This window comes from Chiloscyllium plagiosum, unplaced genomic scaffold (genome assembly GCF_037043375.1).
Source record: "Chiloscyllium plagiosum isolate Xiang-an unplaced genomic scaffold, Cpla_swu_hap1 HiC_scaffold_23, whole genome shotgun sequence".
Lineage (NCBI taxonomy): Eukaryota > Metazoa > Chordata > Chondrichthyes > Orectolobiformes > Hemiscylliidae > Chiloscyllium > Chiloscyllium plagiosum.
The window spans coordinates 53,047,902-53,069,545 of record NW_028270161.1 but is presented as its reverse complement, the minus strand read 5'-3'; the positions used below and the strand labels follow the sequence as shown (position 1 = coordinate 53,069,545).

Below are 21,644 nucleotides of genomic sequence, written 5' to 3'. Positions count from 1 at the left end.
TCCTTCAAGATACAATGCAATGAGTCCTGTCCCCAGATTTAAGTTTACTGGCCCTTGAAAAGCCCACAGATTACATAGGACCGCTCCCTCTGACTGACTGCACTGCACCCCTCGCCCCTACCACTGCATTGATGTTGTAACATCATCCCAATGGACCAACAAGAAAGACCTTGACTACTTGTATTTAATTTCCAAGAGTAAACATAACCCTAACTCCCCAGACTTGCACTGAAGAAACCACTTGGCTGACTGTGGACTGGAAATGGCCAAGCCTCTGGACTAGGAGAAAGTGAGGACTGCAGATGCTGGAGATCAGAGTCAAAAATGGCACTGAAAAAGCACAGCAGGTCAGGCAGCACCCAAGGAGCAGGATAGTCGACATTTCAAGCATAAGCCCTTCATCAGAAATGTGGAATTTCCTTCTCCTCGGATGCTGCCTGACTGCTGTGCTTTTCCAGCACCACACTGTATGACTCAAGCCTCTGGACTGACTGGTGGTAGCCACTGACAGAGGCCATCCTTAAGTTTCACTGTTCTGTTCGAGCACAGGCAGTGTGTTTGCTGCCTAAACTGCTGGCACATGCTGCAGCTCTGACGTTGACGCAGCACCATGCCGTACGGCAACATGTCCATCCCCTTTAGGACTTCTACACATGCTCTTCACTGGTTGCCAAAGCCACGAGCTTCCTGTTCCTCCCTCTGCAGTAAACCACAATCTCTAAACCGAAAGCTTCCTGCCTGTAAGAAAGCAACAGCTATAACCCAAGTGCCACCTGGCTGGCTGTGTCCGCCGACATTACCGTCCATCCAACAAGTGATGCCCAAGCCTGATTGATAACAAACAACCTGACACTGATACATTGCTGTTGCCCAGTTGTGCCATTGGAGAGTCGCAGGAAGACCTTTAGCATTGACCATGGAGGCACAAGATGCAGTTGAAGCATTTCCAAGCAGGGTAAAGAGAAGGAAGACGGCTGATACAGATACAAACTCACCTGGACTTGACACCGAGGAACCAACCCTAACGGTACCCACTCAGCTTTTGGTGCTTGGCCTGGGGAGAGGTTAATCAGGAAGGGGAGGTGGATCGGGTGAATTGTGTAATGACTGAGATGTTTCTGACCACCTAGCGGTGAGCATTTGATCTCACTGTCTATGAAAAGGGGATGTAACTCTGAGAGTTCTCTGCTGCAAGCATCTGGCTTTTGGATCCTTGCCTAATTTAGTTTTCCAGCTGTCCATTATTGTCACCGACCCAGAGAGGAGAAAATCGTGCCAGGAAAAATGTAATCGTGCCTTGATTCAAAAACCGAGGAGCACCAATCCTGAATGTGCTAATCCAAAAGCAGAAGGGAAGAAATTGGAGGCAATGTTAGAGGTCAAGGCATTTTGAAAACCAAACTTTCCCAGTGTTTTGTATTGATGGCAGAGGATCGAGGAAGTAAAAACCTACATTTATCACGAGCTTTAGAAGTCAGTAAGGGAGGGGAGGAGGAATTTCAGGAATTGTCCTTATCTTAAGGGTGTATCACCTAAGTTAATGCTTTTGCGATTTACTTATTGTGAGGAAAGCGAAAGTGCATACTGCAGATGCTTGACATTAGAGTGTGGTGCTGGAAAAGCACAGCAGGTCAGAGAGGATCCGAGGAGCAGGAATATCAACATTTCGGGCAAAAGCCCTTCATCTGGAATGAGGCTGGGAGCCTCGGCGGGAGGGTGGAGAGATAAATGGGGACGGGGTGGGGCTGGAGGGGAAGGTAGCTGAGAGTGCAATAGGTGGATGGAGGTGGGGGGGAAAGGTGATAGGTCGGATGGGAGGGTGGAGTGAATAGGTGGGAAGGAAGATGAACAGATGGGGCTGGTCATGAAGATGGTGTTGAGCTGGGGGGGAGGGGAAATGAGGAAACTGGTGAAATCCACATTGGTGCCATGGGGTTGGAGGGTCCCAAGGTAGAATATGAGGTATTATTCCTTTAGGTGTCAGGTGGTAAGGAAGCAGTGATGGAGGAGGCCTAGGACCTGCATGGGTAGAGTGTTCGGGCACAGGGCGGTGGGATTGATGGATGTGGGTGTCCTGAGGAAGGGTCACTTGACCCTAATTTCTCTCCACAGATGCTGTCATACTTGTTCAGCTCTTCCAGAAATTTCTGTTTTTGTTAGGCCTGAAATATGCCGCGCTAAAGTTATACATGTAAGCACATTGCAGTGAAGAGGCGCCTGGTTTGTGTGAGTGAACACAGAAATAATCTGATCACGTCCGGTAGGATGTGGTCACAAAATTCAAGTACATGTATTCAGCAAATTAAAATAAAAATCTCTGGGCCGACATAATGATAAAAGTTTACTTCAGGTTAAAAAAAAAGAATTAAGGCAGAGGCGATTGATGCTAAAAGGAGTATTCTTCTATAACCAGTCCCAGCTGAGTCGGATGAAGACATTGCAGAAGGTTTTAGTCCTATTTCCTTTCCAGTGTGTGACGTGCTCGGCCAGTCACATGTAACTCAGAGCTGCCAAAAGTTGCTGCTTTGCAACAAGTAACAATAGACAGACAGAGAGAGAGGGAGCGAGCACTGGAAAGGAGGAGGTGTTACATTGCAAACTGCTGGTATGTGTTTCTCCTCAAATATTGCAACTAATTTGCCATTTTAACTCGTTAGAAACATAGTTTTGATTTTAGAACGTGTACATTCCATCCCTCGGTGTTTGTGTTAACTTTGATCCTGTCGATTTAGATGTAATAAAGTTAGTTCCTCCACTCTGGTAACGTGGCAACATTTGTATTCCATTATTCGGGGGGAGAAAACAGCACGGTTTCACTTGCAAGTCTTTGCGTGTCGGAGATACTTCCGAGTCAGACGCCTGCTTTTAGGAGATTGGGGAAGAATAACCAGAAATTCAGGCATGTTCTCAGTGGTGCAAATAAGTTGAGTTGGCGAGATGGATGGTTCCTGTGCTTGGCTGTGTTTATCACCTTTGAGGAGAAAGTGAGGTCTGCAGATGCTGGAGATCAGAGCTGGAAATGTGTGTTTATCACCTACTTTTAAACTACTGCGAGCGATTAATCCCGACCCTGGAGTAAGCGACAAGGAAAAACTCCAGTTATGGGCGGATTGTTACTTGGAAATAAATCAAGAGAGGGAGGAAAATGCAGAGGCAATATGAGTTAGAAATAATTGTTAAGGTAGTCTTTAAAAACGAGTTTAATAGTAATGAACTCCGCATTAAAAAAACCCGTTGATTCCTGCTCATCAGTGAGTTTCATTGACCGGAATCATGCATTCTTTTCGTCTTGCACTGCAGGCCATTTTGTGTTTTCTTTGTGCGAGAAATGTGGAATGCGCTGCGTTTATTTCTCAAAATGCGTTTCCAACAGCAAGGGTGCTTTAGCTAGGCCATTGAAAGTTTAATGGGGGAATGTAGCGGTGCAAATGCTGGCTGACCGCCAGCCCACTAATAACAAGTCACACATTAAACAACGCTGAATGTCACCTTGTCCGGGACACATGGGCCGTTTGCTCTTTCATTGAGCCTCATTACCGTTTATGAAGGCGACACCGTACCCAGCAAATTGCTGATGACCCGTCAGTTTTCACCAAATTGTCCAAAGATTCTGACCTAAGTTTTGGAAAATGCAAAGACGAACTCTCAACTGCATTTAGGCACCGAAGTCTGTTTTATTCAGACATTTGACAGAGACCTGGTTTTCAAAATGTTCATACTCTCCCAACTTTCACTGGGAGAGCGCCTAGTTTTTAGTGCAGTAAAAGTCCCAAGACACTACGGCATAATCAGATAAATAAAAACAAATAGCATTGACCCACCTTAATAAATATAAGAAATTGAAGGGTAGGATTTTAAACGAGCATCTTTAAAAGGGAAGGGGGAGGCAGTGAGGTTTACCTTGGAGAGGGATTCCAGAGTTTGAGACCTAGGGCCCTGAAGACCTAGCTAGCTGAAGGAGCAAAGAATGGTGGAAGAGGCCACATTTAGAATGTGGAATTATCAACGGGTTGTTGGACCATAGAGCACAGATCGGGAAAGGTGAATATGAGCAAATTTGAGCACAAGGATGAGACATTTAAAATTGATTCCTAGTGCCACAATAAGAGCACAGAATAGGACTATTTGAGACTTGGGTCTAGATTAGAGTGGTGCTGGAAAAGCACAGCAGGTCAGGCAGCGTCCGAGGAGCAGGAAAATTGATGTTTCGAGCAAAAGCCCTTCTCTATTCCTGATGAAGGGCTTTTGCCCAAAACATCAATTTTCCTGCTCCTCGGATGCTGCCTGACCTGCTGTGCTTTTCCAGCATCTGCAGTCCTTGTTTTTACCTATCTAGAATTAGGGCTGGGCAGCTGTGATTTGGAAGGTGAAGATGATACCCAACATAAAATCAAGGCTTTTTGGACAGCAGTTTAAAAGTCTCATCCCTATGTTCAAATCCCTCCAAGATAGGGGTTCAGAACATTGGACTCAACAGTCAAGAAGGTAATAAACAGGTATTGGGAGGCAGATTTCACTCCCATGAAGAAAAGCAAAATGCTGTGGCTGCTTGGCGTAGAAGTTTAGTAGTTAGCACTGTTGCCAGGGACCCCGGTGCAATTCCAGCCTTGGATAGCTGTCTCTGTGGAGTTTGCACATGCTACCTGTGTCTGTGTGGGTTTCTTCCAGATGCTCAAGTTTCCTCCCATAGTCCAAAGATGGGCAGGTTAGATGGATTAGCCATGCTAAATCGCCCATAGTGTCCAGGGAAGTGTAGGCTAAGTGGATTAGCCATGAGAAATGCAGGGTTACAGCGATAGGGGAGGGTCTGTGTAAACTCAAAGGGTCAAATGGCCTGCTTCCACACTGTAGGGATTATACTTTTTAAAAAAAACTGAAATGAAAATAGAAAGTGCCAATGAAAGTGTCTGGCAAGAGCAAAACAGTTAATATTTTGAATCCTGTATAATTCTTCAGATTCATGTGAATCAACACCTCATCTGCCGTCGAGAAGTTGTCATTGTCTTTAACCCGTTTGCAGTTTTTTGTTGTGGGTTTGTACTGAGAGACTGACTTTCCTTCAAGGTCATTTTGAATGGAGCTAAGTTTCCATTCCAAAAATGAACAAGTACCCAGTGTTTCTGTCAAAATGAGTGTGCCGGGCACAATGAAAACAAGTCCACACTTGTGAAAAGGTTCTTTGGTAAACAAATTTGTAGGGAAAATGAAGCAGTTCACCGCGGGGACTGGGGTGTTCAGTTCCAGGGTCAAACCAATAGGATATGAATCACTCCTCTGCAGACTGTTAAGGAGGATCCTGTGTTTAAACAGTTGGGACATTGTCAATTCTGTTGCTAAACCAATACACACACCTATCTCACGGATGGTTTGGCAAACAAGACATACTATTCTAGCGAGTATTTTACAGGCCGGGGGTGGGGTAGATGTACTCTTAAAAGTTGCTTCTGCATTAACAGGCAACCTTTTCCAACATCAGCCCAGCCCAGTGATTCTCAAACACTTTACCCCAGTGTGGCCCCATTTTAAAGCCACAGGCTTCACATAACCAGAGGTAAAACTCGTTAGGATGTGAGCATTGTTCATCAGGGTTTGGGGGGGGGGGGTATTTGAATTTGATGGGAAGTGTTTAAACAACAGGATTTCAAAAACACAGACCAATCTTTTCACAGCCTTTAGGCAGCAGTAACCAGGCCTCTGAGATCTGCATGTTAGGCCACACCCCTCTATTAGGAGGAAAAGGAATTCGAGCTTCTCGGTTGTCTGTGCTCGGTCCAAGCTCCACCTTCAGTCATTGACTGTAATGGAGATTGCCGCCCCAAAATTCTACCTAGTTACCCCATAGGGGAGCTGGGTTGGGGGTCACATTACTTGCTGCTTCAGAAGCCCTGGTGTAGCCTAGTCACAGCAATATTTGGCAAATGGCATAAACCCACGTTGTTCTCACAAACGCGTGCAAAAGCACGTCTTAGTACAGTTTTCAGTGCTCCCTGTCTTGAGGAGAAAGTAAAACATTAAAAGATTTTGTTACTTTTCCCCAGTCCTCAATATTACACTTATGCAATTTTCTGTTAAACAAATAAAGACTTGCACTTTTCCTAAAACTTTTCATGAGCTCATTCGTGCCCCAAAATACTGTACAGCTACTTTCAAAATGTAGCCACTGTAGTAAAGTAGAGGCCTAACTGTGTGACATCTTTCCTTTTATGAGGGAATGTTTGGTGACACTGCCTGAAATGGAAGGAATCACCACACATCCCTTTGGGTGAGCAAAATTGGTTTTTTAAAAAAAAACTTCATTATTTTATAATGATGTAGAAATGGCCTGTTAATTCGTGGTTTAGGCTCTGTTGCGAACATCCTTTAGTACAGTAATGATTTATTGTGCTCCAGGCAATTTTCCTGCAGAGGAACTATTCATGTGGTTTATTCTGGTCTCAGTAAAAGTGTTTTCTTCTAAAGCTGGGGGAGATTATTAGCACAGCTAACAAATGCAGTGCAGGGGTAATATCCCTGCCCTTAGACCAGGAGATCTGGGTTCCAGTCCTGTGTACTCCAGAGGTGTGTAATAACAGCTTGATTTGGAAGCTAAAAGCAAGGGCATTTTAGTCAACCCTTTTAAGGACTTAATCGTGTCGTCATAGTCATGCAGCATGGAAACAGACCTTCACTCCAACCAGTCCATGCTGAACATAATCCCAAACTAAACTAGTCCCACCTGCCTGCTCCTGGCCCATTTCCCTCCACATCTTTCCTTGCTGTTGGATGTGGTCATGTTAGAGTCATAGATATGTACAGCACAGAAACAGACCTCTTTGGTCCAATAGTCCCATTTGCCAGCATTTAGCCCATATCCTTCCAAACCATTCCTATTCATATACCCATCCAGATGTGTTTTAAATATTGCAATTGCACCAGCCTCCACCACTTCCTCCGGCAGCTCGTTCCATACAAGCATCACCTTGTGTGGAAAAAGTTCCCCCTTAGGTCCCTTTTATATCTTTCCCCCCCTCACCCAAAACCTATCCCCTCTAGATCTGGACTTGCCCACCCCAGGGAAAAGACCTTGTCTATTTATCCTATCCATGCCCCCCTCATGATTTTATAAACCTCTATAAGGTCACCCCTCAGCCTCCAACACTACAGGGAAAAGAACCTCTCCCTATAGCTCAAACCCTCCAACGCTGGCAACATCCTTGTAAATTTTTTTCTGAACTTTTCCAAGTTTCACAACATCTTTCCTGTAGCAGGCAGACCAGAGTTGATTGCAATACTCCAAAAGTGGCCTAACCAACATTCTATACAGCCTGAACATGACCTCCCAACTCCTATACTCAATGCACTGACCAATTAAGGCAAGTGTTCCCTCATAACTGAAACTCCTCATTGCTGTAACATTGCATTAAACCTCTTTTCTACCTTCTCTCATGCCTTCTCATCTTCCTGGGGATGTAATGCCCAGAAATCCTTCACGGTACTCCATTGGAGAACTAGCGAGTGATTTATAAACTGCAAAGGAGATATTGAAACCAAAAGAAAAAATGCTGGAAAATCTCAGCAGGTCTGGCAGCATCTGTAAGGAGAGAAAAGAGCTGACGTTTCGAGTCTAACTGCCACTTTGTAAGTTAGATTCGAAAGTTAATTTGCTTTTATTAAAGGAGATATTGAGTTGCTTGTTCTTCCAGGTTACCATCTACTGCTTGTGATTTTGTAAACTTTCCTTTATAGCTCAAATTCTCCATCCCAGTTCTTTCTGTATCTTTATTAACATGATTGTGAGTGTTATATTTTCATAGTTTCAAGAAAAACAGCTCTTGTTTTTAACTTAGGAAGACAACATGGCGACAGTGCTGGAGAAACTTATCACGCCTGTTTCTCGAGATGGATCTGAAGCCTCAAGAAATAAGGTCACCGTTGTAGGTGTGGGTCAGGTTGGGATGGCGTGTGCTGTTAGCATTCTTTTAAGGGTAAGTTTGATTCCTCATGCCTCTTTGACTTGTACAATTTCTTTTATAGAGTCAATGATTTTCACAGCAATGATCAAAGACAGACATCTGCATTTGATCCGAGAACATCTAGTTTGGAACTGCAAACTAATGCCTATAAATGTATAATAATCAGGCTGAGTAGACTTCCTCCAGGTGTAAAAATTCAGGTCTCAGTATACCAAGTTGTAAGGTCATACAAAACAGGATGAGGCCACTTAATTCATCCTGCGTGTACCAGTTCATTAACATACCTCTCTATTTAGTGCCACAACCCTGTTCTTTCCTCGTGACCTTGCATTTCTTTTAAGAATCTCTTAAGTGTAGAAACAGGCCCTTCAGCCCAACAAACCGACCCACTGAAGAGTAACCCACCCAGACCCTTTTCCCGAACCTATTACTTTATATTTACCCCTAAGTAATGCACCTAACCTACACATCCCTGAACACGTTTTATCAATTTAGCATGGTCGATTCATCTAACCTGCACATCTTTGGATTGTGGGAGGAAACCCACGCAGGCAGGGAGAATCTGTGTGGAGTCACCCAAGGCTGGAATCTTGCAAATTGACAACAGAGCTTGCCAGAACACATTGAACTGAGTAAAAAAAAATCTCATCTTCACTCTGATTCTTTTAGCATGTTATCTTAAATTTAATTCTCTGGATGCTATTCAAACAGCTTCTTGTGAACCTTGCAAATCATTAATAATTAAAACCAGCTTCAGGATTCAGTTGAGGCATCCAGGAAAGGAGTTGGATGTTCCTTTTCAAATAACCAGTGTGCAGGATTATAGCAGGAGAACTGCACAAAGTTAGGTGCTACGTTAGAGATCTGAGGTTGATACAATGGAATGACCTATTTAGTGCTGCAGCAATTCTTCAATTTATTCCCTTCTCTGCTGTAAGGAGAACAAGCCCAGCTCCTCTAGTCTCTCCAGGGAACATAGGTCCTTCAATAATTTCACTTGCACTTACTTTGCTGTAACATTGATCCTTTTAAGTAAAAGCTTCCTGGAAAACCTCACTTTCTCAGAAACTGGCAGTATCTCAGACTGCGTTTTGTTTCTCATTGCACAACTTAGAAGTTTATTTTGAGTGCAGTTGGGATGTAAAATCATCCATTTTAACAAGACCTCACTTCCTTTCTCAGGAACTGACCGATGAGATGGCCTTGGTTGATGTTCTGGAAGACAAACTGAAGGGAGAAATGATGGATCTTCTTCATGGCAGCCTGTTTCTCAAAACTCCAAAGATTTTGGCTGATAAAGGTAACTTGGATTTTCAACATAGGGCACGAAAACAGACCCTTTGGTCTAACTCGTCCATGCCAACCAGATGTTCTCAATTAATCTAGTCTCAATTAATCCAGCATTTGGCCCATATTCCTGTAAGCACTTGCTATTCATATAGTCATCCGAAAGCCTTTTAAATGTTGTAATTGTACCAGCCTCCACCATTTCCTCTGACAGCTCATTCCATACGCGTACCATCCTCTGCATGAAAAGGTTGCCCTTTAGGTCCCATTTAAGTCTTTTCCCTCTCACCTTAAACCTATAGCATCTCGTTTTGGACTCCCCTACCCTGGGAAAAAGATGTTGGCTGTTCACCCCACCATGCCCCTCATGATTTTATAAGCCTCTATAAGGTCGTCCCCTCAGTTTCCAGTACTCCGGGGGGAAAAAAGCCCCAGCCTATTCAATGTCTCCCTATAGCTCAAACCCTCCCGTTCTGGCAACATCCATGTAAATCTTTTCTGTATCCTTTCAAATTTCACAACATCTTTCCTATAGCAGGGAGACCAGACTTAAATGCAAAAGTGGCCTAACCAATGTCCTGTACAGCTGCAATATGACATCCCAACTCCTATATTCAATGTACTGACCAATGAAGGCAGGTGTACCAAATGCTGCCTTCACTATCCTGTTAACCTGCAATTCCGTCCTCAAGGAACCTGCACCCCAAGTACTCTTTGTTTGGCAACACACCCCCAGTATCCTGCTGTTAAGTCCATATCAGTCCTGTCCTGATTTGCCTTTCATAAATGCAATACCTCACATTTATCTAAATTAAACTCCATCTGGCACTCCTCGGCCAATCTGATCAAGGTCCCACTTAACACTTACAAAATTTGGTTTCGTTTGCTTAAGTTCCAACATAGCAAACAAAAGTTTTGAAAGTCAAGTGTATAGAGTGAGAGACTGTTTTATTTTCTACCTGCTGGTTTTATAATTGACCTGTCTTATTTTCCACTCGTTTAGATTATGCAATAACTGCTAATTCTCGAGTCGTGGTTGTTACTGCTGGAGCCCGTCAACAAGAGGGTGAGAGCCGACTGAATCTGGTCCAGAGAAATGTCAACATCTTTAAATTCATCATACCTCAGATTGTAAAGTACAGCCCCAACTGCACACTCATTGTGGTATCCAATCCAGGTAAATATTTAATTTTTAATGATAAATCTATTTCCAAGTCTGGGAACTACACAATCTTTCATGTGAAGGGCTGCATAGCCAATAAAACACACGGTCTTGGTTGCAGTGCAGAGAAAAATGCAGCAGTCAATTTGTATGCCACTAGATTCCATAAACAGCAATGCAATGAGTAGCCAGCTAATCTAATCATTGAGGGCACTGGGAGCAGCTCCACAGCTCTTCAGAATTGTGCTGTGGAAACTTTTACATTCACTTGAGGAAGGGTGGGGGGAGGTACACGGCATTGCTGTAGTGTATCACCTGAAGAAGGCATCCCAAGATATTGCATCATTTCCTCTGTGTCCTGAAATGTAAGCATTCTATGATCTCCAAGTGCAGTTGGATTTGAACTTCCACTTAAAAGGGCAATTGTATTCCTGAGCCAAGGCTGGCATTGGCAACTTAAAACCGGGAGAAATAGGAACAGGAATCATTCATTTGATTTGTTTTTTAATATTTAGTAAAATTAATTTTAATAATTAATATGCCACTTAATTAGATCATGACTAATCTGATTGTGTATTTAATTCACATTCCTGCCCTCCTTCCCACTACAATAACCGTGTGAATTCCTTGTTAATGAATGATCTGTCTCATTTAGCCTTAAATGTGGAAAAAGCACAGCAGATCAGGCAGCATCTGAGGAGCAGGAGAGTCAAGTGTTTTGGGCAGGGCCCTCCAGTACCTCCAAAAATCCCCCGTGAATGGACATCCAGTCCCTCTAAACCTGAATCCCCCATGAACTCAGGGGATCTCCCATCGACAGCCTCCAACCTCGTAGTTTTCCTACCCGGATCTATCTATTTACCCAAGATCCACAAACCTTACTGCCCCATCGACCAACTCTGTTCACTTGTTCCTGCTCCATTGAACTCATCTCTGCTTATCTTAACTCCGTCCTGAATCCTCTTGTTCCAGAACTATCCACATATGTTCAAGAGACCATCCATGCTTTCCACTTCCTCCATGTCTTTCGATTCCCCAGCCCCCAACACCTCATCTTCACCGTGGACATCCAGTCCCTCTACACTTATATTTCCCATGAGCCTGGTCCTGATGAAAGATCCTGCCTGAAACATCAACTCTCCTGCTCCTCAGGTGCTGCCTGACCTTCTGTGCCATTTCCAGCGCCGCACTCTATCTACTCTGACTCTTCAGCATCTGCAGTCTTCACTGTCTCCTCATTTAGCTCTTCAGCTTATTCAATGATCCAGCTTCCACTGCTCTCTGTGGAAGAGAGTTCCAAAGATCTAACCATTTTAAGGAATCCTCCTTATTGTAAGTGGGGGATTCCTTTATTTTTCAACTATGCTCCTTAATTCTAGATTTCCCCACCAAGCGAAATATTCTCTTGTGAAATACCCTGTCACGTTCCTCAGAATCTTGTATGTTTCAATAAGATCAATCTTCTAAATTCCAGTGAGTGAGAGTTCACCTTGTTCAAGTTTTCCTCATAAGCCAAGCTTATCATCCCAGATGTCATCCTAGTGAACATTCTCTGAGCTGCTTCCATTCCTAGACTAGTATAGCCTTCCTTAAGAAATGTATGCTGTGGTGAGAGCACAATTAGAGTGCAATGTCCAGTACAGTTTAGCAAGATTTTTCTACTTTTATGCCCCAGTCTCTTTGCAATAAAGTTCAATATTCCATTCCCTTACAAAATACTTGCTATATCTGAATGCTGACTGCTTATGTATACGAGACACCCATATTCCTTTATTTGTAGTATTCCGAACTCTTTCCATTTAAATAATATTCTGCTTTTCTGCACATTCTGCTAAGTGGATAAACTTTCTCTTTCCTGCATTATAATCCTTCTGCTTTATATCCCTCTACAGACTCCGTTTACTCCTCACAAGCCTCTGCTTCCTATTTTTGTGATGTCGGCGAATTCAGTTACATTATGCTCAGTCCCTTCATTCAGGTCATGAATACAAGTCTTAAATAGTTGAGCTGCCAGAATGGAACCTGTGATACTCCATTAGTTTGCCAAGTTGAAGATGACCCATTTGTCTTGAATCTCTTTCCTGCTAGTTGAGTGATACACTATCCATGCTAATGTACTACCCCAACACCATCAGCTCTTGTGCAATAAACTTTTTATGAGACACTTTATCGAATGCCTTTGGAAATCTAAATATATGACATTGATTTTTGTCTTTATCGACCCTGTTTGTTCAACCCTGCAAAAACTCCAATGCACATGTTAAGGTGCACATGGTTTCACAAAACCATATTGCCTCTGTCAGATTTCTAAATATACTGCTACTAGCCTTTGTTAGTAATGGATACCAGCATTTTCCCAATGTTGGACTAACTGGACTATAGTTTTTAGCTTTCTACCTCCTTCATTCCTTGAATACTGCTGTACATTTGTGTTCTCCAAATGTCTGGCACCTTTCCAAACTGAGAAATTCTAAAAAGCTACAACCCACACATTCACAACCACAGCAGCCACAATATTAAACTTTGTTAACCGTAGGGTTTAAGACTGAATGGGTCCTGAATCTTCCCCAGGGGGAGAACATCAGAAGAAATATTTGGAAATTCTGCCTCCTACCAATATCCCCAATTGTGTTTCTACTCCATAAATATTACAACAGCAACCTGACTTCAAAAGCATTTCTTTGGCTATGAGGCACCACCACATCTGGTGCTGATGAGAAGTTATATAAGTGCCTATCTTTCTTTCTAGCAAAAGGGAATAGCCTGTTAGAACAGCCAGCATATATAATCATATCCACTTGTGATGAAATTCCTTTGGAGCATCAAGCCATAATGCTGTGTTTGCTCTAATTAGAATCAGTTTGAATTTTGAAGTGCTCATGTGTTATTTTTCCTGGGTTCTAGTTGATATTCTAACGTACGTGACATGGAAGATGAGTGGATTTCCAAAGAATCGTGTGATTGGCAGCGGGTGTAATTTGGATTCTGCTCGATTCCGTTACCTGATGGCTGAGAAACTTGGACTCCATCCATCCAGTTGCCATGGTTGGGTGCTTGGTGAACACGGAGATTCTAGTGGTAAGGCTACATGGTTACGTTTTGTGATACATCATAGAAATCTCATACTTTCTAGTTTCTATCAAATAAGGTCAGTTTTTTATCATCTTTTTATCATCAGTGAAGACCAAGCAGGTTAACCCCATTCCAGTTGGGTTTGCCCAACTCTTGACTTCCCCAAGTCTTTCTCTCTTGTGAAAACTTCCATACTACAACAAACAAGGGACAAAGGTGAACTACTCTGCCTTCTGAGCCCGCTCTGCCATTCAACTACGGATGATCTGCTTTTAATCTCAACCCTGCCTCCATTGTTATCCCATTATTAGTTTGCTAGTAAGCCATCCTTTCAGTACCAACTGCTAGCCCCCAGCTGCCAATACTTGATGTTGGTGAGACCACTTCTGGAGTGGGGTGTACAATTTTGGACTCGTTATTTGGAAAAAGAGATATAATTGCTTTGGTAGACTTCAGTCAGGGTTCACTTTGACTCATTCCTGAGATGAAGGGTTTACCTGATGAAGGAAGGTTGGACAGGCTATCTTTATACCTATTGGAGTTTAGAAGCATGAGAGGTGACTTTGAGAGGTCTGGATAGAGTGGGTACCGGAAGGACATTTCTTCTTATTGGGAGACAAAAGCTTGGGGACGTTCTATAAGGATAAGAGATAAGGAGAGTATTTTCTCTTCAAGAGTCATTTAGTATAGATTTCTTTCCCTGAAGAGTTAGTGGAGCCATTTAAATATATTCAAGGCTGAATTAGTTAGATATTTTTGGATGTGGGAATTACGGGAGGCAAACAGGAAATTGAATCTGAGACCCGAGCCCAGATCACCTCTGATCTTAGGTGGTAGCAGGCTGAATAGCCTATTCCTGCTCCTTACTCCTCTGTTCCTCTGCTTGCATTTTAGCCCCTTTTGACTGGGGAATTGACCAGAAGCATGTGAGTGAAAGCTGGGAGTTTTTTAAACACTCGGACCAGTTAAAGTCAATGAAATGCACTTTTCCCCTGCTCTGCCTGCCCGCCACGAAACACAAGCGGTCAAATTATATGTGGCTTTAATGTATTTTAACATAATTTTTAAGGACGTTATAAGTGCTTTTGGTATTGCTGTTAACAGTTAATTTCTTCAAAAGCAGAAGACTATAGATGCTGGAAATTTGAAATAAAATCATAATGGTAGAAGTACTCTGGTCTGGAGAGCATCTGTGGAGCTAGACTCAATTAACCCGTCAGATTGAAAACTTTTTTCGTTCAATATTTTGTTTTGCAGAAGGCTTGGCGCTTAGGTTATTAACAATGAAGAAATAATCCCTATCTTCATCTTGATTATCAGAAATATTTGGAGAGCGAGTTAGAGGCAACGTGATAGTGTTAAAATCAAATGAAGTTGTGCTGTTGAATGTGACGTGAATATTATATCATTACACTTTTAATATATGCCAGATGCTATAGTTAAGTCGCCAATAGTTAAGTTTGCCAATAGATCTTTATAGCAATATTATAAGAACTGTCCACATTCTGCTCCTTTGCATTTCCAGTTCCCGTTTGGAGTGGTGTCAATGTGGCAGGAGTTGGACTGCAGCAGCTGAGCCCTGATATTGGAACTGCTCAGGACAAGGAGAACTGGAAAGACGTCCACAAAATGGTGGTGGATAGGTATACAACAAAGTCTTTATGCAATGATCAACATTAGACAAAGTTTAAAATGTAGAGGTCAGTGCCTGAGTTTCGATTCTCATCAAAGCCATTATGAGGCTTTTCCAGAAATGAGTCAGGAAACAATAGAGATGGAGAAGGTAAAAGTGTTTAAAGTGCCAAGTTTTAAATGCATCTCAACTAGTAATCTGTTCTCTTAAGCAGTAAGAGTAGGCTATAATAGTTCAGCTAAAAGATGATTAGGTGCTTTATAACATTAACAGATTTATTACTGTTGCAGATGAAGTTCCGTATTTATAAAACAACTATTTTATGATCTTCAGGTGCTCCCAAGCTCATCGCATCTCATTAAAGTATTTTTGAAATATAGTTTATATTGTATTATGGAAAATGAAAGATCAGGAGTAGGCCATTCAGCCCCTCAATTCAGTTCCAACAGTTGGGCTGGTCTAGACATTGAACATTTCTTGATATCCATGCCGAACAAAAATCAATAGTTCTTGAGGGAGAAGGTTTCAGGTTTCAGCTAACTTATGTGAAGAAGTGTTTCCTCAGTTTCCCTAGCACTAATTTTAAGCCTTGATTCATGCTTGTTTTAATTCCAGCAATGAAGTTTTCGTGTTGCTGGCAAGGTAGTATTTATTGACAGTCTCTTGAACAGAGGACAGTTAAGAATCAACCGTATTGCTGAGAATCTGGAGTGACATGCCATAGAATCAAACAGCGTGGAAACAGATCTGCAGTCTAACTAGACAATGCTGACTATGTTCCCAAACTAATAATCCCACCTGCCTGCGCTTGGCCCATATCCTTTCAAACCTTTCCTATTCATGAACTTATTCAATGCCTTTTAAATGTTATAACTGAATCTGCATCCACCACTTCATCCTCTGGTAATTCATTCCACGCACAAACCACCTCTGGGTGAATCTTTCTCCTGTCACCTTAACAATATGCCCCCTAGTTTTAAACTCCACCACCCTGGGGAAAAGACTCTTGTCATTCACCTTATCTATATAAACCTCATAAGGTCACTGCTCAACCTCCAATGAAAAAGGTCTGTCTTTCCAGTCTACTTTTTGTAACTCAAACCCTTCATTCCCAGCAGCATCTTGGTAAATCTTTTCTGAACCCTCTCCAGTTTAACAATATTATTCCTGTAACAGGACAGCTAGAACTGAACACAGTACTCCACTGTACTGCCTGGTAAGAGGAGCAGATTTCCTTCTCTTAAAGGTGAACTAGATGGACATTTATGACATTCATTACATTGTGACCATTAGCTTCCATTTCATTGAATTCATCATGATGGGATTTGAATCCATGTCCCCACAGCAATTGCCTAGACCTTTTGGATTCCTAGTTCACTGATATTACTATTATACCATCACATCTCCTGATTTTCCCACAATACAGCAGACGAGGTAGGAACATAACAATCCCAGAGAAAAATTTGGCTTTTGGTTAACGATCTGCTTACAAAAATCAACTGTCAAGTTTGTAAAATTGGTAAAGCTGTTGCTGGGGGCTGGGTGAGGGGCCTAAATTAACAGGAGTTACACATTTTAAGCTTGTTACTACTCACATAGAAAGAAAATGATACTTAAAAAGCTTGATTTTAACCTTGGTATGATCACTTCATTAGATGCTGACAGTGCAGCAAACTGCCAATTGGAGCATCATGTTACAAATATAGTCTAACAAGACCCTGGTAACAACAGAGTTGGTGTGAATGCTGTGACAATTAAAATTGGCAAATTTCAGAAATTGTGTCGTCCTAAGTTTAGCTTCAATAGATAAATATTCAATGGGAAGTACCTTTCGTGACAAGCGAAACAGACAGTGTGTGCAATGTTTTATATAGAATGGTGCTGTAAAGCATCAATTTTTCTTGTTTCTTTTGTTAAGAGCACTTTGTGCTAAACATTTTTCACACTTAAAGTTGTGGCGTTAACCTGATGTATAATACCGTGTGTTTTGTTTTGCTAGTGCTTATGAAGTGATTAAACTGAAAGGATATACTAACTGGGCCATTGGCCTCAGTGTTGCTGAACTGACGGAATCCATTGTGAAGAATCTGAAGCGGATTCACCCAGTATCCACTATGGTAAAGGTATGAGATGTTACCGTATTAAAGATATATTCTGGTTTGTTCCAAATTAGGGATTCTTACAAATACGTAATAGTTAATGTTGGGATTTCAGCACTAACATCTGCACCTAATAGCTGCTGGGCTACTGAAATAAAAATAAAATACTGAAGATGCTAGAGGTTTAAAAAAACATTAAAGTGCTGGAAAATTCATCAGATTTGGCGACATCTGTGGGGAGAGAGAAACCAAGTTCATGATTTGAGTTCCATGATTTCTCTTCAGAATGGGAAGAAGAGGACATGGGGCTCGGTGTTACTTTCTCTCTCCAAATATGTTTTCTCCCAACACTTCCTGTTTGCATTTCAGCAACTAGAACATGTTCTGTTCCTTTGCCGCTGTAGCCTGTAACAATTGCAGCTTTCAGTGAATGTTTTCTTCCTAATCATAAACGATTCCCTGATCCACGCCTCCTTTCCCACAATAGGAGTTCTGTGATTGTTTTGTTTCCATCCTGTGGTTAGCTGCTGAATCAACTAAACTCAATAAATTATGTGTTGCATTTAATCAATTTTAACTTGGTGAACATGAACTTTTCAATGTTGGTAAACTGATAGCAAGAGTAAATTTAAAGGGCTAGATGTCAGAAGTCTCCTGGGTTAGTTACAAATCAAATGAATGCAGAAAAGGAGGATTATTAGTATCAACCGATCGCTCTCGCTCTGTCTGTCTGTCCCCCCCCTTCTCCCTCTCCTCCTCCATCAGAGACCGGTCATACAAATGCCACATTTGTTTTCAGTCTTGCCATGTGGGCTTTACTGGAAATATGAGATATTGTGCACGTACAGAACTTTTAACTTGAGGATGCAGTTCTTTGATAATTACTTACATCTGAACCTTCTATACTTAAATGAATATAAGTCCAGTCTATGCATCCTGTCCTCGTGATTTACGTTGTTTAGCCCCAATTTTGTTGAATCCGTGCAGCCCCTGTTCCAACACGTATGCATTCTTCCTGAGCTGTGACTCAGGGAATCGAATGCAGTACTCTAAGGTCTAACCGCAGTTTTAGGTACAAGTGTCCCCCACTTTTCAAAAGTTCACTTTACGCCACTTGGCTTTTACGAAAGACCTACATTAATACCTGTTTTCACTAACGGAAAGAAATCCAAAAAGGATTTTCACTTTTAAGAGAAATGGCGAAATGTGAAAATACCGTTCAACTGCTTTCTTTGATTTATGCCATTTTTGGCTTACAAAAGGTTTCGTAGAAGTGCTGTTATTTCAGACAGCAGGCGAAACCTTGTAGTTGCAATGTAACATCTATACTTTTGTATTCCAACCTCCTTGCATTAACATTTCATTAACCTTGGTAAGAATTTTTCCTCCTGTCCAATAGTTTTATTAAATGTACACATTTTACAGGTTTCCATATCGTTTGCTATTAACTGATGTCAGATCAACGTAAATACTTGAGTAATAGTTGAATTATTTTAAAATTACTTTTTAAGGTTAAATTTAAAGGGTTGACTATTATAGGGAAACTACTTTTTGAGGGATTGAAATTCATGCCCATCAAAATTTATACTGTATCATTTAGCGGAAGCCCAATTGCCTCGGGCAACTGTCTATGTGGAGTTTGCACATTCTCCCTGTGTCTGCGTGGGTTTCCTCCGGGTGCTCCAGTTTTGTCCCACAATCCAAAGGTAGGTCAGGTAAATTGTCCATTCTAAATTGTCCGCAGTGTTGGGTGCATTCGTCATGGGTAGATATAGGGTAGGAGAATGGATCTGGGTAGGTTACTTTTCAGAGGGTCGGTGTGTACTTGTTGGGCTGAAGGACTTGTTTTCATTCTGAAGGGAATCTAGTTGATCTCCTGAATAAAGGAGTAAAGAAACAGATTACGGTAATTTTGAAGACTGGGAGCAGTGTGGCAGACTGGAAAGCTGGAGTGGGAGGTGACGACTAGCTCATTGACTCATAACCTTTGATCCGTTACCTGTGAAGAACTAGGGGTGACTTTTACATGGGATGTATGGAAAATTCCACGGTATTTGACCATAAATAGGGGGTGGACTTTTACATGAGATTGACTATCACTCAAGTATATATTGCAGTAACTAAATAATGTCAATAAATGTGAGCTGCCACATTCTGTAAAATCAGTAAGGTGAACAATAGGCTTATGTTGTCCAATATTTCAACCTTCAACCCGAAGGTTTTGCAGTTGTTTGGTATTCTTGATTAAAATTAAGAGTGCAGACTCTGAACATACCTGCAAACAGAGCTCTGTATCATTGCCTGCAGTTTCATTCACCAGGTCCTTCACACATTACACGAGGGCTCTCATTTTCTTTTTAAGTATTTGCTGCACAGATACCCATCCCTCTGTGCTGTGTATCTCTGATAGTGACAGCAACTTCAAAGAAATTGCTTTTGAGTTCCTTAATATACTTTGTAGCTTTATTCATGATCTTGCAGAAGTACTTAAAATTATGAGGGATATAGGTAGAGTTAATGGTAGGTGTCTTTTCCCTAGCATGGGGGACTTCAAGGCTAGGGGGCACATTGTTGAGGTGAGAGGATTTAAAAAAAGACATGAGGGCCAAATTTACTTCAGAGGATGGTTTGTATGTGGCATGAACTTCTTGAGGAAGTGCTGGATGTGGGTACAGTTAGTGTTTAAAGATACTTGGAAAGGACATTAATAGGAAAGGTTTGGAGGGATATAGGCCAAGAGCAGGCGGGTAGAACTAGTTTAGTTTGGGATTATGCTCAGCATGGACGGGTTGGACCAAAGGGTCTGTTTCTGTGGTGTTTGATTCTATGAAGGTTGGGTTAAGTTCCTTTTGAAAGGGTTCATGATTTTGTTCATCATTTCGGCTCAGGATTTTTCTCTTTAAAGAGATTTTGATTAGACTAGATTAGATTCCCTACAGTGTGGAAACAGGCCCTTCGGCCCAACCAGTCCACACCGATCCTCCGAAGAGTAACCTACCCAGACCCTTTTCCCTCTGACTAATGCAACTAACACTATGGGTAATTTAGCATGGCCAATTCACCTGACCTGCACATCTTTGGACTGTGGGAGGAAACTGGAGCACCTGAAGGAAACCCTCACAGACACAGAGAGATTGTGCAAACTCCACACAGTCACCCGAGGATGGAATCGAACCTGGGACCCTGGTGCTGTGACTGTCGCACTGCTCCATCTTTAGTTGGTAAAATTAATACATATTTTAATGGAGTTAGTGCATATGGAAACTGACTTATGATTGTGCACTGTGTCTTTAACCCCAGGGTATGTATGGCATAGAGAATGAAGTCTTCCTGAGCCTGCCATGTGTACTGAGTGCAGATGGACTAACTGATGTCATCAATCAAACTCTGAAAGATGATGAGGTGGCCCAGCTGAGAAAGAGTGCTGAGACGTTGTGGAAGATTCAGAGGGAACTGAAGGATCTGTAATTTTGAGGCTGACTGCAGTGCTGCTTTCTCCGAAGTTGCAAAGAAACCAATTACAGCAAGATTAGAGTATCTCTGTAAACTCTTATCCATGATTTGTAATGGATGTATTCTCAAATTTTAACTGACCCAAATTACATGGTTACCGCTTTAAAAAATAAAGTAGAACATGTAAATACACCGATTTGTTTTTTGAAGCAGTTGAAAAAATATTGATGTACTTGTAACAAGTTCTGCTTCTACTGGTACATGAAGGTTCCAATTCATCATGCATGAGAGTGATCGAATCCTTCATTTCACAAAACTTACCTAGTCACAATGTCTAATCATCAGTGAAAGGACTAGTGAAGATGATGTTTGGTATACTTTCTTTTACTGGACAGAGCGTTGAGTATAGGAGTTGGGAGGTCATGTTCTGGCTGTTCAGGACATTGGTTAGGCCACTTATGGAATATTGTATGCAATTCTGGTCTCTCTCCTGGAGGAAGGATGTTGGGAAACTTGAAAGAGTTCAGAAAAGATTTACAAGGATGTTGCTGGGATTGGAGAATTTGAGCTATAGGAAGAAGGCTGAATCGGCTGGGGCTGTTTCCCCTGGAGCATCAGAGGCTGAGGGATGACCTTAGAGGTTTATAAAATCGTAAGGAGCATTGATAAGGTAAATGGATAAGACAAGGTCTTTTCCCTGGGTTGGGGGATTCCAGAACTAGAGGGCATAGGTTTCGAGTGAGATGGGAACGATTTAAAAGGGACCAAAGAAGAAATTTTTCACGCAGATCGTGATGTTTGTGTGGAATGAGCTACCAGAGGAAGTAGTGGAGACTGGTACAATTACAGCGTTTAAAAGGCATCTGAATGGGTATATGAATAAGAAGGGTTCAAAGGGACATGGGCTAAATGCTGGCAAATGAGACTCGATTAATTTAGAATATCTGATCAGCATGGATTAGTTAGACCAAAGGGTCTGTTTTCAT

The 21,644-nt window shown here is 41.9% G+C and overlaps 1 protein-coding gene across 2 annotated transcripts; it reads left to right on the top strand.

Annotated features, from left to right (window-relative positions):
* Positions 1-776: 776 nt before the first annotated feature.
* On the top strand, positions 777-20,848 carry ldhba (lactate dehydrogenase Ba). Of its 2 annotated transcripts, none has more exons than XM_043713443.2 (8): positions 777-1,027; positions 7,827-7,964; positions 9,135-9,252; positions 10,243-10,416; positions 13,306-13,479; positions 14,999-15,116; positions 17,106-17,229; positions 20,506-20,848. In XM_043713443.2, the coding sequence occupies exons 1-8, from the start codon at positions 917-919 to the stop codon at positions 20,671-20,673; spliced, it is 1,125 nt and encodes a 374-aa protein (XP_043569378.1). In that variant the 5' UTR covers positions 777-916; the 3' UTR covers positions 20,674-20,848. The 2 variants fall into 2 exon arrangements, with proteins under 2 accessions (XP_043569378.1, XP_043569379.1); XM_043713444.2 differs by lacking the exon at positions 777-1,027 and adding an exon at positions 2,460-2,605.
* Positions 20,849-21,644: the final 796 nt, after the last annotated feature.

Excerpts from the sequence above, each read along its gene's own strand:
- ldhba (XM_043713443.2), top strand. The coding sequence starts at position 917 with ATGGAGGCACAAGATGCAGTTGAAGCATTTCCAAGCAGGGTAAAGAGA. Across the intron at positions 1,028-7,826 it reads CCGAGGAACCAACCCTAACG|GAAGACAACATGGCGACAGT; the intron begins GTACCCACTCAG and ends TTTTTAACTTAG. Across the intron at positions 13,480-14,998 it reads TGAACACGGAGATTCTAGTG|TTCCCGTTTGGAGTGGTGTC; the intron begins GTAAGGCTACAT and ends TTGCATTTCCAG.